Source organism: Calliopsis andreniformis, chromosome 5 (assembly GCF_051401765.1).
Source record: "Calliopsis andreniformis isolate RMS-2024a chromosome 5, iyCalAndr_principal, whole genome shotgun sequence".
In the NCBI taxonomy this organism is placed as follows: domain Eukaryota; kingdom Metazoa; phylum Arthropoda; class Insecta; order Hymenoptera; family Andrenidae; genus Calliopsis; species Calliopsis andreniformis.
In genome coordinates, this window is record NC_135066.1 from 5,518,260 (window position 1) to 5,533,725 (window position 15,466).

The 15,466-nt window shown below is 29.7% G+C and overlaps 4 protein-coding genes across 7 annotated transcripts; 2 read left to right on the forward strand and 2 right to left on the reverse strand.

Annotated features, from left to right (window-relative positions):
• Nucleotides 1-368: 368 nt before the first annotated feature.
• Mrpl9 (mitochondrial ribosomal protein L9) lies at nt 369-1,389 on the forward strand. The gene is made up of 2 exons (XM_076378153.1): nt 369-527; nt 614-1,389. Exons 1-2 carry the CDS (start codon nt 432-434, stop codon nt 1,334-1,336), a joined length of 819 nt encoding a protein of 272 aa, XP_076234268.1. The 5' UTR covers nt 369-431; the 3' UTR covers nt 1,337-1,389.
• A 338-nt stretch (nt 1,390-1,727) lies between these two features.
• Nucleotides 1,728-5,663, forward strand: LOC143179274 (protein phosphatase 1 regulatory subunit 36). 3 transcript variants are annotated; one of them, XM_076378418.1, is made up of 7 exons: nt 1,728-1,849; nt 1,935-2,067; nt 2,139-2,646; nt 2,726-2,932; nt 2,991-3,223; nt 3,310-3,507; nt 5,271-5,663. In XM_076378418.1, exons 1-7 carry the CDS (start codon nt 1,794-1,796, stop codon nt 5,298-5,300), a joined length of 1,365 nt encoding a protein of 454 aa, XP_076234533.1. In that variant the 5' UTR covers nt 1,728-1,793; the 3' UTR covers nt 5,301-5,663. The 3 variants fall into 3 exon arrangements, with proteins under 3 accessions (XP_076234533.1, XP_076234536.1, XP_076234535.1); XM_076378421.1 differs by having other exon boundaries at nt 1,935-2,095; nt 2,344-2,646; nt 5,271-5,652; XM_076378420.1 differs by lacking the exon at nt 5,271-5,663 and adding an exon at nt 3,585-3,995.
• Nucleotides 5,664-6,409: 746 nt separating this feature from the next.
• Nucleotides 6,410-8,279, reverse strand: L(3)l1231 (zf-C3Hc3H domain-containing lethal (3) L1231). Its single transcript, XM_076378417.1, has 2 exons — nt 6,681-8,279; nt 6,410-6,580 (listed from the first exon to the last, which is right to left on the reverse strand). The coding sequence occupies exons 1-2, from the start codon at nt 8,059-8,061 to the stop codon at nt 6,414-6,416; spliced, it is 1,548 nt and encodes a 515-aa protein (XP_076234532.1). The 5' UTR covers nt 8,062-8,279; the 3' UTR covers nt 6,410-6,413.
• A 3,618-nt stretch (nt 8,280-11,897) lies between these two features.
• Nucleotides 11,898-15,417, reverse strand: Stt3b (catalytic subunit 3B of the oligosaccharyltransferase complex). Of its 2 annotated transcripts, none has more exons than XM_076377607.1 (7): nt 14,945-15,417; nt 14,067-14,765; nt 13,683-13,993; nt 13,071-13,611; nt 12,529-12,990; nt 12,364-12,454; nt 11,898-12,213 (listed from the first exon to the last, which is right to left on the reverse strand). In XM_076377607.1, the coding sequence occupies exons 1-7, from the start codon at nt 15,169-15,171 to the stop codon at nt 12,133-12,135; spliced, it is 2,412 nt and encodes an 803-aa protein (XP_076233722.1). In that variant the 5' UTR covers nt 15,172-15,417; the 3' UTR covers nt 11,898-12,132. The 2 variants fall into 2 exon arrangements, with proteins under 2 accessions (XP_076233722.1, XP_076233723.1); XM_076377608.1 differs by having other exon boundaries at nt 12,115-12,248.
• Nucleotides 15,418-15,466: the final 49 nt, after the last annotated feature.

A 15,466-nucleotide genomic window follows, 5' to 3' on the forward strand; every position in this document is an offset into this window, starting at 1 on the left:
TAAATTGTTAGTTTCTCATAAGATAAGGGATCAGAAGATTTCCCGTTCTCGTTTTAGTTCCAACATAGGTCACTAATGGCGTTGTACAATGCACACTGAATCAGAGAAGTTATACTATCTCTTATATACATACTTTAAGGATCCAGGAACGTAATAACGTGTTCTGTGTTCCCCAATTAAAACAAATTAATTTAAAAAGTACAAATACGATGAACTATGAATGCTTGACACCGCTATTGACAATATTGTTTCCTAGAAAATATTAAAAATATTTTAGACAAGACTATATTACAATATATTCATAAATATTCATTTCTGAAAGTAATAACAACTTCAAGTTGTTAAACTCGAAACAACTTCACTTTATTTTTGTAGCGGTTCAATCACTTATGTATTGATTTTATAAACTTGTATAAAATAAACAAATAGATATGTTACGATACACGAGTTTGTGTGTAAATCATTTAAGAACACAAGCATCGACATTTTTATTTAAACAGACTAATCTAACAAAACAACAAACTCGGGTAATGTTTAACTGTTATATGTTTTATAATACTAATTATTAAGAGTAGTACGTAATCATTAATAAATGTCATTTATTTTATTTTAGAATACATATATTCTAAGAAGATTATATAAAGTTCCATTGTATAAAAAGAATCAACAACCACCACCATTGAAAAGCAAATATTACATTTATGAACTTGTGGAAAATACTGTTACTCGAAAGCAACCACTGATTGATCTAATTTTATTGGATACTATAGAAAATGTTGGTCTAAAAGGCGAAATTATCTCCGTAAAATCTGAAAGAGCTTATAATACTCTGTTGTTACCAAAGTTGGCTGTATACGCAACTCTAGAAAATATAAAGAAATATGCAATTGATGATACAGAGACTAAAAAAGATATGAACATAAAAAGTTCTAAATACATAGATAGAACATTAAATTTATTATCTCAACAATATTTGCTCGTAGAAATGTCTATGCACACACCATGGACTATAGAAAAATGGCATATTAAAGCAAGTTTTCGAAAAGCTGGATTTATTGTACCAGAGGATGCCATTACTCTTCCAGAGAGAACTATATCTGGACCAGATCTGTTAATTCAAGATAAAGAATTTTATGTCATTGTCAAAATCAATAATTGTGAAGAAACAAAGGTCAGATGCAAATTACATCATTGGATATCTGATTTACAGAATCAAATTAGAAATGAAATACCAATTTGGAATAGGCCTAATGTAGCAATTTTCCCAGAAGATCAGCCAATCCTAGATTCACTTCCAAAACATCGTTTATATAAAGAAACAACTAATGATATTTAGAATTAAATATGCTATTATAAATAAAATTTTTAAAAACTTAAAAAATTGAACAAGTTGAACAATTTTATTAATATTAGTCATTTTTGTTTACCCTATTTGATAATGTTTATATGATATAAATAAATCATATACGTGTACATCTATATATTTATATTTTTTAACTTATCAAATGGGTTAACGAATTTTAATAATAAGTGTCATATGTAATTTAATAAATTTTATAGATATACGAATGTTAAAAATATTTTTAAAATATATCTACCTTTCACATTTTAGTTATTTAGACTTAAATACGTGTATTTAGCAAATATACATATATATGAATAATCAATAATTGAATTCTACAGTATCAAACTATACTTTGGTTTTTATTAATTAGTTAACCTGAATCTTTTGGTTAACTTAAATATTCTAAATGAGATGTAGAATATCTCATTACATATTTTAATTTCGCAAAATGGAAGGTAAACATTTCGGATGGGATGAAATTACAGATGGTCTAATCTTAGTAGGGTAATTAAATTCTTACACAATATCATTTCTATACTTTTCTATGATTGTTATTAAATGAATCATTACATTATTTTTTATACGTAAGCATTCCAAAAACAGAGGATGAACAAATTAAAAGACATAAACGACAAGATGATCCTGTTCATGATTCGGAAATCTATGCTCCACATGCATATTTAATTTTGAATTTTCACGAAACTTTAAGTGAACGTGGAAAGGTGAATGAACAATTAATTTATAAACTATGTACGTAATTCTTCTTTATATAAATGTATGTTTATTATTTTAGCTAAGTTTTAGGAGACATTTTTTAAGAACAGTAGCTCCAAATGAACCAAATATTATTATCTTACAAGACATAAAAGATCTAGTACTTTTTCTATTAGCAACCCCTGTTAGTCCACAATTTATAAATTTCTTTCATTTGCCAATTGTTGATCGGTTCTTGAGAGCTACAATAATTTATTTTCAATATTATGTGGCAATATATGAAGATTTAATGGCAGAACGTGCAGCTACTATGAAAAAGGCACCAAATCCATTAGCTCGAGGCTACAGATCAAGATATGCGAATGAAATGCAAAATCTCCGCTGTATCTTAGGTAGAGAATATGCTGATTTAATAATAGGTTGTCAAGATACCATTCAGTATCATCATATGACTGGAGGAAAAAAAGGAATGTCATCTATAACTCAATCACAAGGAGAGAAAGATTTAAGAATGTTTGAAGTATTAATATGTATGACACATCGCATTGTATGGATAGCTTTAGAACGTAAATACTTTAGTTTAATTGGTAAGTTAATCAACTAAGGAAAGAATTTTATGTAAATTAATATAAGATTCTGCTTTGCTTAAAAATATACTCTTTTTAGAAATAGAATTACACAGATTACTTAGGACAGATGCATATAATATGGCACAAAGACGAAGTACAAGTCAAATTGTTCAGGATATGTTAACAGATGATATTGAAGTTTTACAAGGTCGCAAAATTCAAGAGAAAAGAAAATTGTTAAGAAATTCGGCTTTAATACAAGAACTAATATATTCAAATAGCGATTATCGTCTTCTGTCTTTAGGTGCGTCATCCACTTTTGTAGTGTCTGTTGCTTAATTAAAAACAATAATGTTATACAGGCATAGGAGATGATACAAATGATGCACGAATTGTTTTCTTACAAAATGCTCTTCTTATTGAAGAAGATAAGTTGCTACAATTAGGAATCAGAATAGGAATTTTAGGAAAAAGTAGAGATGATTATGACATAATGTTAATGCCAGTTGAGAAAGAAGCTCTTGATGAAATTCAATTATCAGAGAGGAGAAAGTTTGAAAGGAGAAGTACAAAAGATACAGTAGTAAAAGATACAGTAAGTTATTGCAACAAATTCTTCTTTAATTATGTACTGTACATTCGTCCAATTTCAATATTACATTTCTGTATTTCATATTGAAGGATAAAAGTATAAAAACTCCAAGACTGCCCTTATTTGAAACTGAGTGTGAATTGGTCCAAGATTTTCCTATTCAAATAAAAGATGTCTCACCTAAAGGCTATCAAACTGTTCGTCAAAAAGCAAGAAAGAAATGGTTAATTAGGGAAATTAAACGTCAAAATAGAAGAGATGTAGATACATATTCTCTCATAACAATGGTAAATTAAACATTTGTTTGCTAATATTTTAGTTTCAAAAGAATGAACTGATGAAAATATAATTTTTCTTAATTCAGGAGTGATTCGAAACGGCTGCAAACAATAGAAGTGCCTATATTCCTTCACACTTTATATTACTTATTGAGTATGTCTGATGATTTACTGAACAAATATATTTGCCTCATCATTGGCATGATAGGTACTATTAATCCATGTATGCGTACATAGCGGAAAAAATTAAAATACTCAGTTAGTAAATCGTCAGATACTCTGTAAGTAGTATAACTAAAAAATTATTACTACTTTGAAAAGAATATCACATGCTAAAAGGTACATTAACATGGACAAATTGATGAGCAAATGTACGAAAAATAGTAGAAGTGGGTGTATTATAATGCGCAATAAGTAATGGCAAATAAAAATTAATATTCTGTTTATTAAGTATACTTTCCAAAGTAAAGTAAAAAAATAAATGGAACAGAAACCAATCATTGATCACTGTTTCAAGTCCGTTTTATTATTTCTTTAATTATTTGATATTAATATGGATTGATAACAACCAAGTAATTGAATAAATGTGCCTATATTTGACATTTTCAAAGTCATATGTACGTTAATGTAAACTGTTGCAATTAGTAATTATTTAAAAAGAACATGTGGTTATTGTTAATCATGACAAAATGTTTAAAATTATTTGCACTTTATTTTTAAAACTTGTAAGAGAAAATACTGATAAATATTTTGTTACATAAAATATGATGAAATATAGACACATATACTCAAGAAGAAAGCTTTAAAGGACACGTGATCAGGGTGGATAAACTGAGTACAATAAGACAATGTAAAAAATATGCTTATTATAATTGATAATAATGCCTAATAATGAGTACTAATGCTGATATTTTACAAGGAGATACACATATAGGTACATTTGAAGCAATGCACTTGTTTCACGATTAAATTCTGCATTGTTCTTTTATAAATAATTATCGTACCTACTTATTATCATTATACGTGATAACAATATATATGACATTAATTTAATCCCAATATGGGTTAAATTGTAAATTATATTTTTTTTGTTTTCATTTACAACTGGCAAATTTACTATTTATTTGCAATGGTTTATATTTACCTAAAACATTCATTATTCAAATATACTTCTTTGCGACCTATTATTTATGAATAAGTGACACGCATGTATCAGGTATGAAAATTTAATACCCCACTGATTACATTTGGCACAGAGACTTTGATGATAAAAACTAGATCTCGCAAGAAACTGTTCAACCTTGGTGTTACATGTAAAATGCATCTCTTGTTTTAATTCATCGACACTTATTTATAACTTACAAAGTGATTGAATGTATTTTTTTCGTTTTTAATTACGATATGTATTAAAATTATGATAATTTGAAATATGTTGTATATGTTTTAAATTATTACATTTACATAGGCAACACTTGTATTAATATTATATCTATATTGCAACAGTTTAAATGTCAAATGGCAGTAAGTAACCCAGCCGTTCCTATGATTGACAAGAGTATTCTAGTTTTACTCTCAGAATCTGTGCCTAGCTAATATTTTTTTAAATGTTACATTCTAATATTATTCCAGATAATAAAATAATGCATGGCGTGTCATTTTTTCGTATAGGCTGCAAAAGAAAGTTAAACATATTATATAATTACTAAAAATATAAAAAAAGGAAACTATTTCGGCACTTCGTATTAATTTGAATTTATCATTGTATGTTACAGCTATCTATCACTGAACATTTGCCTACATGATTATAATACAAAATGAAGAAAGTGATGACAGTGATGATTATGCATATGTCAGTAAGATTATTTGCGATTATTTGCATACATTATTACAGCAGATAGATGATGGAAATGAATATGACTATGTGTACATATAGTTTTTTAAGTTCAGTCATGTGTCCGTGCAACTATCTTTTGCACAAAATTTTTCAATGAAAGAATTTTTAAAATTTGTTCAAACAAAAGCTAACTTACACTGTATTTAATTCTCGGTTCAGACAAAAGAATGAGAAGGTCTTCTTTAAAATATATGTTTACTTTTTCATAATTTGCAAGAGTTTTATATTTTATCAGTTATTCACTGATGCTTCCTTCATATAAAGGAGCGGTAATTTAATTTCTATTATAACATATTGTAAAAATCTTGGAAATTAAACGTCAGTGCATAACACTGTAAATTCATTAATTTTTTATATTTGATCAAGCATGTTCATGAATATCAATTTGATTATACCTTTGAAACCTATTTATAAATATATCTTGCAAATATATCAGTATATATGTAAATAAACTAAGAATTATTATCAATGAAACCAATATACTGATAATTTTTTAAATAAATTTTGTTTCTAATTAATTTTGCATAGAGTAATAAATAAAAATAATTTATGTACCCTGAAAGATCGATATTCATTATAATCATTTCACACAATTGTTTCCCTACTGCACAGTAACGGAAACACTGTAATTACCATGCTGTAACTACAAGATTGTAACGAAACCTTCAAAATGTGCTCAAGATAATTTGTAGGCAAACTATAAATACAATGTAAAGAATAGGACAAAATCGTTATATGTTTATAACTATTTGTCAAAAAAGATGGAATATTGTGTATAAATCTAGCCATTGCATGATATTGTAACCAATGATGTACATACTAAATTAATAATTTTTCTATTTGCTTTTTACTTTCTGTATGTCAATCCCTGCCATTATCTTGGATTTTTATAGCTATGTAATGAAAGTCAATAACACAATCTTACATTTAGCAGCACAGACACAAACAGTATTTCTTGCTAGATTATAAGGAACACACGCGAACTCGTTTTCAAATTATTATATTATTAAAATAGACGGGGCTACGAAGCAATATCTGACATAAGTTGAGCCAATAAGGCTGGCTCTAAAAGTCCATGTGTTTGCCCCATTCTCTCCAAATTTCGCACATCTTTATCTACTGCCTCTAATGCTCTCTCCAATTCTTCTTCTTCCTCTCTTGACGGTTCATATTCTCCATTTCTGCTTTCTATAAGCACATAACAAATCTCGTATTACCATCTTATTGAAAAATCATAAAAAATATGTGAATATAAATTGTGAAAATACAAAATTAAAAATGTAATTACCAATGAATATATCATTAAAAGCATCTGGAGGTAAGTTGTTGAGCACATTGCCAAAATCATGCTCTGCAGAATCCAGAGAGGGAAACACTTCGTGATCTCCTAGATCTACCTTCAATCCTCCTCCAAGACCAAGTCCTAATCCTAGATTTAAATTAGAAGAATGTGAACTTCCTTGAGCTACAGTATTTAAATTGTTCAAAGTTTTTGTCTGATTTTCACTAGAGTTTATTTGACTCAAATATTGGCTCTCTTCATGTACTAAGGTAGGACCTTTAGTCTCAAGCTTATTCACAGGAGGCCGTTTTCTTTTCTTTGGCCTAGATTTTGGTTTAGGCCTGGGAATTGTTGGGGATGCTGGTTTCTTACGAGCTTTCTTTGGTTTAGATTCTTGGGCTTTACGATGATAGTTATCCCTTTTCCTTGCATGTTCTGGACATAAAGGTAATTCATGTGCAACATCAAACACAGGAATACAACATTGTGTGTTATCACTAAACTTGGCAGTGCAATGTTCAAATAAAAGTTGATCTCCATTCAACATAATGTGTCGAGAACAATGACGGGTGCAAGGCAAAGATGTCTGTTGACATCCTTCTGCTCCACATAGTCCCCCGACCAAAAGTGGCCCATTTATTACTTTGCTTGTACTGGGAGAATCACTCAAAGCTCTTGCTGTAGATGTAGGATCTTTGTAAGCAGCTTCCAATAAACATCTAGCTCTATCACGCAACAAGACTTCTGAATCTGATCCACCTTTATGTAACTGTATTAGTCGTCGTCTTAATTGAGAACGTAACTGAGAAAGACGTGCAGAACGATTTAATGTTGTACTACTTTCTCCAGAGAACCAATAGCGTTGATAAATTGTCATTTCGTCACCACTGGATTCACTGTCCGATATTTCATCTCCAGCTCTAGGATAATACAACAGGGTATGGTCCCGACTTTGCCTTCTGCTTTTTAGTCTTTGTAAATTTTCAATATGACGTCGCTTTTGTTCAATTGCTTTTGCAATTTTAAAATCTATATTTTCACCATCACCACTAGCACTGCCACCACCACCAACACTACCATCAACGTCTATCTCTATAGCATGATTTTGTACAGGCTTGTATTCTGCATCTGGTATAGATGTTACCTTTATTCTTTGTTTGATACATTTTCCTTTAGGTTTAATATTTTTACAACTTTGCATTACTTTAGAATTTTTAGATGAAACTACTGTAACATTTCTTCCTGTTGCTGTAGTGAATGGCTCTGGTTCACTGAAAATATATGGATCGACATCTTGACGAGCCTCGGTTTTCAGTAAAGCCTTCAAGCGATCCGAAAATTTTAATTTATTGTCCATGTTTGAGTTTTCGGATATAGGGACCTTCATTGATTACCGCTTCTCCTGTCTCCTGTTCTACCTGCATTCTCAAACTCTCCAAATCAACTCTATTCCTATCTAGTTAAAACTTAGTTCACGCCATATGCTAAGATCCAAGTTCAAACACTATTGTTTCTGATTTATAATACTGAGAATAAAAAAATAAAAAATTATTTTTATTGTATTATATCACAGTTCGGTTTTCTTATATTTGCCTCAGAAACATCTATATTTGTATATGTTAAGACAATGTAACTAATAAAACAAACTTTTGTACAAAGCACAATAAATTATAAAATAGTTCTGTGCACTATTTATACTTAAAAATATTAATATAATGTGCATCCAGCTATTTTTTTATTTACAGATATGTGCATATGTACAAAACTTAATGTCTGTCATGGATTTTGCTTTAATACAAAGATTAAAATTGTTTTATTATCTAGTATCAAATTTCTTAGTAATGCTTTACAAAAGATTTGTATATTTAAATGAGAATAAAATTCTACTCTAATTTCTAAAAGTGCAAATAATACTTCAGCATTTAATATCTATATCAATTAAAGCTATGTATCACTCTAGTAGCTGAATTCATATATGGAATTCCTATTTATAATATTGTACCAGATAATTTCTAAAGTCTCCTGGTTCAAGCAGTAAGCGTGAACTTAGTCCATGGCTAGATCAGGATAAAAACAATCCTTGCCTCGCATAGTAGTTCATATCCAATGTATCCTGTACATCTTTGAGTAATTACATAGTATGAAACACCAAACCAATGAATATTGATTCTAAGAGTTCTGGTAGCCTTTGACAAATCAATGCCATATTAATAAGCTTTTTATCTTCAGTGTTGACATGAGTACACGATGTTGACTATCAACACTGGTTTGGTTATGTTCACTCCTTATATAGGCAATAAAACACTGTGCAAAATATAACAATCAAGTTTCAGCGATACAGTCAAGAAAACTCATCGGACGAGTTTCGCTGCATATTTACACTCATTAATGAGAGTAAACTATTCACGAATACGCTCACGAAGTTTCCTTTATGTAGTCGATGTTTCGTTTAGTTTAACCGAGGTTGGGACAATGCAAATTACTTCCAATAGTAATAGAGGTTGTTGTCCAATCAGGAACAATCGGACCCTTTTTTCTTGGAAGATACACTACAACAAGATTGAAGATTCACGCACAAATTCCAGCATTCATCGATAATAACATTAGAAAGACATGTCAGATGTGAGAGAAGCAAAATGGCGGACACTGCACACACGAACAGTTTCTCATGCGAAAAATCTTTGAATTCACTGTATTATCACTATGAATTTGGAATACAATCATCATACTTCTGGTCTATGCGTTAACTAATTTCATACAATAATGTATAAAAATGTTTTCTCGCACTATTTTGGATATTCTCGTCGGAAACGATTAGATTGTGTTTCATTGCTACATTTCGACATAACCTTTTAATTACTGCAAATTACAATAAACAACATTTGTTTTGTTCCCATTCACTGTATTGCAAATTGAAAAAAATATTTACGAGAATGTAGGAGAACATTTTATGAAGTTTAATTCATTTAACTTTCACATATAATTTTTGTTGTATACAATTGGAAAATTTACAATCCCTTCGAATTCTGTATGATTATATTTGGTTTATGCCATATCATAACTCGTTTATATAACATTTCAAATTTTAGAATGCATAGAACGATGTTTAATTATAGTTTAATCTATTAAATTGTTTGATAAAAATATAATAATTAGTGTTAGTATGTCAGTAGTGTTAATAAATAATACACAGTAGTCACAAACAATGTGAAATACAAGACTTCTAAAAAATTAACTTCAATTACATTTTCTTATAATTCTTTTCTTATAATTCTAATAAACATATAAAATAATTTATATTTTATATCATATTTATGTTCGTATTTATTGATCATACTAACATGAACTACTTTTCTAAATTCTACAACATAAAAAAATTAACAGTAAATATACAATAACTATGCATAAAGTCAACTGATCTCATAAAATAATAAAAATAATTATACAACATAAAAAGATGCCCAGTGTTGTATCTTATGCTACATTGTCTGAAAAGGATCGAAAGAATAATAAAAAGTAATAAAAGCACACTGTAAATTAGAAGTGTATATACATATATATATCATGCATATGTATAAAAAGAGAAAGAGTGCCTGTTGTGTATGTGTGTGTATGTATGTAATAATTACTTAAAACTTTAAAATTATACTTAAAGTAAATTTTATGTTGCTATATAACCAAACAATGTTTCTATGTATTGAAATCGATTTATTTTCGAAAAACCAAAACAACCGAGATTTAATATTTAAGTTAATAAATAATCGTACATTCTTCATCTCATGAATAATTGAATATAATAATTTAAACAATTACTGAATCTAGTAACCTTGAAAATTGTTGAAAAAATTGTTACCACTAATCAGCTGATTTTGACATTTAAAAGACTATAACCTATCGATGTCAAAGTGTATTGCTAAAGACCACCTGTTGATAGCTGTATTTTACATTTTATTAGAAAAAAATATTAATTATATATAAATATTATATTATAGTCTGCCAAGAATAGATAAAATCGAATATTGAACGGTGTTAGTAAGTACTTTTCCGCAGCAACACTGACTTTAACAACAGAAATTAATTATGAAAATTGTATTAATTTAACATACGTGGAAAATAAAACAACATAAAGTTTATAAAGATAAGTTATTGTTAACTTTTAATATACAAAAATATTTATATATTTATCAAGTATATGGACAATAAATTATTAATATTGGTTAGTCATAGTTCGTATCTTTGTATCAATTCTGACCTTTCTTATTTATATAGAAACTTCAAACATTTGATATTTTTAATTATACCAAATTTTTTAAATTTCATGCAAAAATTACAGAGCCATTCTTACCAATATGTGTTGCAACTTCATTTCATTTATACTTCTTTTGTCTTATTTTTCAAACAGATGTTTATAAGTATACAATTACTTTACTTAACATTATTTTAATTATAATCTTGTACAATTATGAAACTAAACATTGACTAAAACTAACAAATAAGCAAATATTTTATAGTGGAAAATGAGTGATGTAGGTTATAAAGATATGCAATCAGAAATGAAATAAGAAATATAGAATATGCATGTAATGGGAATGAAATATTTAACATGAGAAACATGTATCTGTTAAATAAGAATGGGTTTTTATATCTCAGGTTCTACACAGAAAATGAAAGAATAAAATTTTAAATAATAAAGAAATATTTAAGGCCAAGATTGTTATTACAAATGTTTAACAAGATAGTATACAATACATTGCGTGTACATAACACATGTTTAATCCATCTGGATTTTACCTCCTTGATATCTAATGAATTCTTTTATTTATTTCACTTAGCAAAATCTTATCTAAGATTACTTAGACATTGTATTACACATAAGTCACAAAAATTTATATATTTATCATGAATTTTTTTTTAATGAAGTGTTGATCACGTACGAAATTAAAAGTATAATTACTCGAACTTGCGCTTCTGACTAAAATGTAAAGCAGTGGATAAAGAAATAAGTAATTAGACATAATTAAGTACAGACAAACTTGAAACGTGTAGAAATAAAATTTGTTCAATTCATAAATAATGTGAATACATTACAAGAATGTGTTACGTACTGGAATTATATAGAAATTATATTTGACCTAAACGATATGTAAAGATAATCATACATAGATAATATTCAATAATCTTAGAAATTCCAACAAGAAATAAACATAGTTTTAGTGAACAAAATGAAGGATACGACTCCTTTCCTTTATATTACACGTATAAAACAATTTTTCCAATTGTTTGAAACGTTGGAAATCCTTTCTTTAATTTCATATTTTAAATTGATTCAATTTGTAATGATATTAAATTCTTAATTTGAGGTATAGTTTGTGGTAGACCCAAGGGACGGTAATTTTTCTTTTCTTTTATTACAAAAGTTGTATTTGAAAACCGTTATCAATTAGATAATAAATGTTTGCTACGTAGTTCTTCGTTGAGATTTCTGTCCTTTAATAACAGTTGGCCGGCCTTTTATGTAACCTTTCTTGCGACGTGGTGTCTGAAACATTAATATCCAACCCCCCAAAACTTCAACTACGTTTCAAGATCAAGCAATGTAACATTTTGGAAAACGAGAAACGATACGATTAAAAGTTCTCAACAGAAATGTTTGTACTTTTTATACTACCATATAAAATAAAATAGTCACCTTTTTACTGATGTATGAATTGGCATTACGTGCAACAACCCGTTTAGATATTGGAATACTAGGTCTATTAAACTCATTTGGTTTTTTCACCCTGTGAAATGATTTTTTTAAAATAAGATATACAATTCACAGTTCATAAATTTCATATTTTCGTTGTAGTGTTACCTGTAAATCCTAACAAGCCAGTGTTCAGTTGTATAAGCCTCTTCCAAATATGTCAATTGAAAATTTTTATTTCCTATTTCCGCACTACGCGTACGGTCATAACCAAAAGGTGATCGATAATCGATTTTAACTTCTCCAAATCGATAATAACATAATTTGTACATTAATGAATTCAAGAGCGTAGGTGAACCCTCGGAATCCACACGGAATTCTCCTTTTTCAGTGAAATAATCACTTTCGCGAATATCTTGTGGATGTTCACCTTCGGCTATCCGTACCATCCAAAGGAACTTATTAACATCATCACCAGAGTATCCAATCATTCCTCCAAAAATAACTAATACATAATCTACATCTAAAGATGTCATGATCTCATAGGCAGCACTTTCATTTGAGCTCATTGCCTTTCCAACCAAAGCTATATGAGAATTATTCCAAGTATTATTGTCCACAAGTGTAGTTCTAAATTAAATAAGAAAAAGAGTAGTTCACGCAAAGTTTCATAAAAGCATACGATAATGAATCTTTATACTAGTGTATACCTATTAGCCATTCCAGCAATTTGATAACCATAATCCCACCAACTCATAACTCTGGCATCAGTAGGTGTGTTCTGTGCTAACCAGTAATAAGCTTCTCTGAAATCATCAAGTATGGCTCTACCGCCATCATTACTGTATGTTGCCAAAACAATTGAAGGACTAGAGTATGCATTACTTGTAATCCAAGTACAATGCAAAGTGAATATCATCATTAACATGAATACACCAACGACTACTCCATTTCGAAGATTAACACCTAGTCCATCACCATTACCTCTAGGTCTCTCATGTTTCATTCTACGAAGTTTACCAGCTTTGTCATATAGTGCCCTGCCAGGACTCCTTTCTCTCTCTTCTTCACTTTCTTCTTCACTTCCATTACTACTGCGATCATTTCTTTCACTATCTTCTTCTTTAAAGAATAATTCAAGAAGGTCACTGAATGCAACACCAGCAAGCATACAAACAACTGGAGTTAGTGTAAGCATAAGTCTCACCATAACTCCAGCAAAATATACAGCACTTAAAGCATATAATATAACTGTAAAATAATTGCTATTATTAGTAAACTTGTAGAATATTAAATAACATAGTTTTATCATAAGTTCTTACCAAAAACGCGTTCATCATTAATATGTTTAATACAGTACCACAGACCAACAGGAAACGTTGTAACAAGAATGTGTAAATCAAAGAAAAAGCTAAACCATGTTGTAGGCTGATGTTCAGAAACAGATGCTATTATTGGAATGTGTATTTTTGCATAGCCTGTATCCCATAGTGAATAAAATCTTCCGCTCCAAGGTGCAACAATACCAGCATAAGTCAAACAAATTAAAATTACAAGAAGGACAGCAGCTGTGACTGCAACTATTCCCCCAAAATATTTCATTTCAGATTTCGTAAGTACAGTTCTTAGATACCTATAAAAAACCGAATAAATTATTTAAAAATGTTTTATATATTTATATTACAAAATTCATACAACTAACATACCTGAGAGCTGCCACAAAAATTAATAAACCGAACACCCCTCCTGCAGCCATGTGTTCTGATGTTCTTATTGGTTGAAAACCAACAAAAGGTATTTGCATACTTAATAAAAGTCCCAAAATATAGAATGTAGTGTAACTTGTAAAAAGACGGTTACTAAATCGATTCATGACCAACAATGCAAAAACATGGAATGGAATTAGATTAATGATAAAAACATAACCACCCCATGCAGATACCATATAGAAGTAGGACAAGGCAGTCATAGAAGCCCAAAAAATAGATCCTGTTTTAACTGATTTAACCCAGAGATAATAGGTAATTTGTAATGCAAAAATTGCAATGCCTTCATTATCATAACTGCCTGCTACAGATCTTGAAATATAACCAGGAACAATTGCAATGAAGCAAGCTGCAAATAGACCAGCTCCAGCGCTCCATATCTCCTTTGTTAATAAATATGTAGAGATGGCAGTAAGGCCACTAAAAATTGGAGCTAGGAATACGCAAATGTCTCTTATATGCACTGAGATGTTTAAAGAATGTAATATATAATGTATAGAGCCAGATGTGATCATTAATCCAGGATAAACAGTTCCACCCACAATACGACCTAATGGGTACCATGCTCTTTCATCGAACCAATTTAAAAAGTTATAGAATCCATGTTGGACCATATATGCTGTTGCTCTGTAGTTAAACCTATATTTAAAAAAAAAAAAAAACGTGAAAATTTATTTTTCAAATTAATAATTACTCCTATGTTATTTAAGGTATACTCATATAAAATAAAAATTAGATTATATATAAAATTTAAGACTAAAACGGATTATCTATAATGTACGTGTCTACTGATAAGATACACATGTGAAAGTACCCACCAAGGATCGAATTCATGTATGATACTTTCGAAACGTATCACTGCGAATAGCCGAGAGGCAAATCCTGAAATCCAAGCGAGTAGCAAAACAGTAAAAGTAATGAGGGAACTAAGACCGGCGGCGTTTGTTAACGTAGAAGTTTTCATTTGCTTAGAAGCTGCTTTCTTATCAGGGAACATCGTGTCTTTTCTGGTGTTTGTCGTAGACGATGTTTTATTTGGCAACATATTTCCTTTAGATTTACGAACGTAATGGGAGAATAGTTTCGTTATCTCTCAGTGGACATTTGCCATAAACATATTAACTTTTGTTTTCATTCGACACGTTGCAAATCAAGCGGCCCGCAACAAATTACCAAATCACTATGCCTATGCTAGGAGGCTAAGACACGTCAAACGCCGGCTACGTGTTAAACCATGACTTCCAACACCAACTATTCGTCGTACTCGCTTAAGAAATATGGTAGGACGAAACGGTACGTTCGAATATGCGCTTAAAGCGTACTCCGCGTTCGATAAGAAT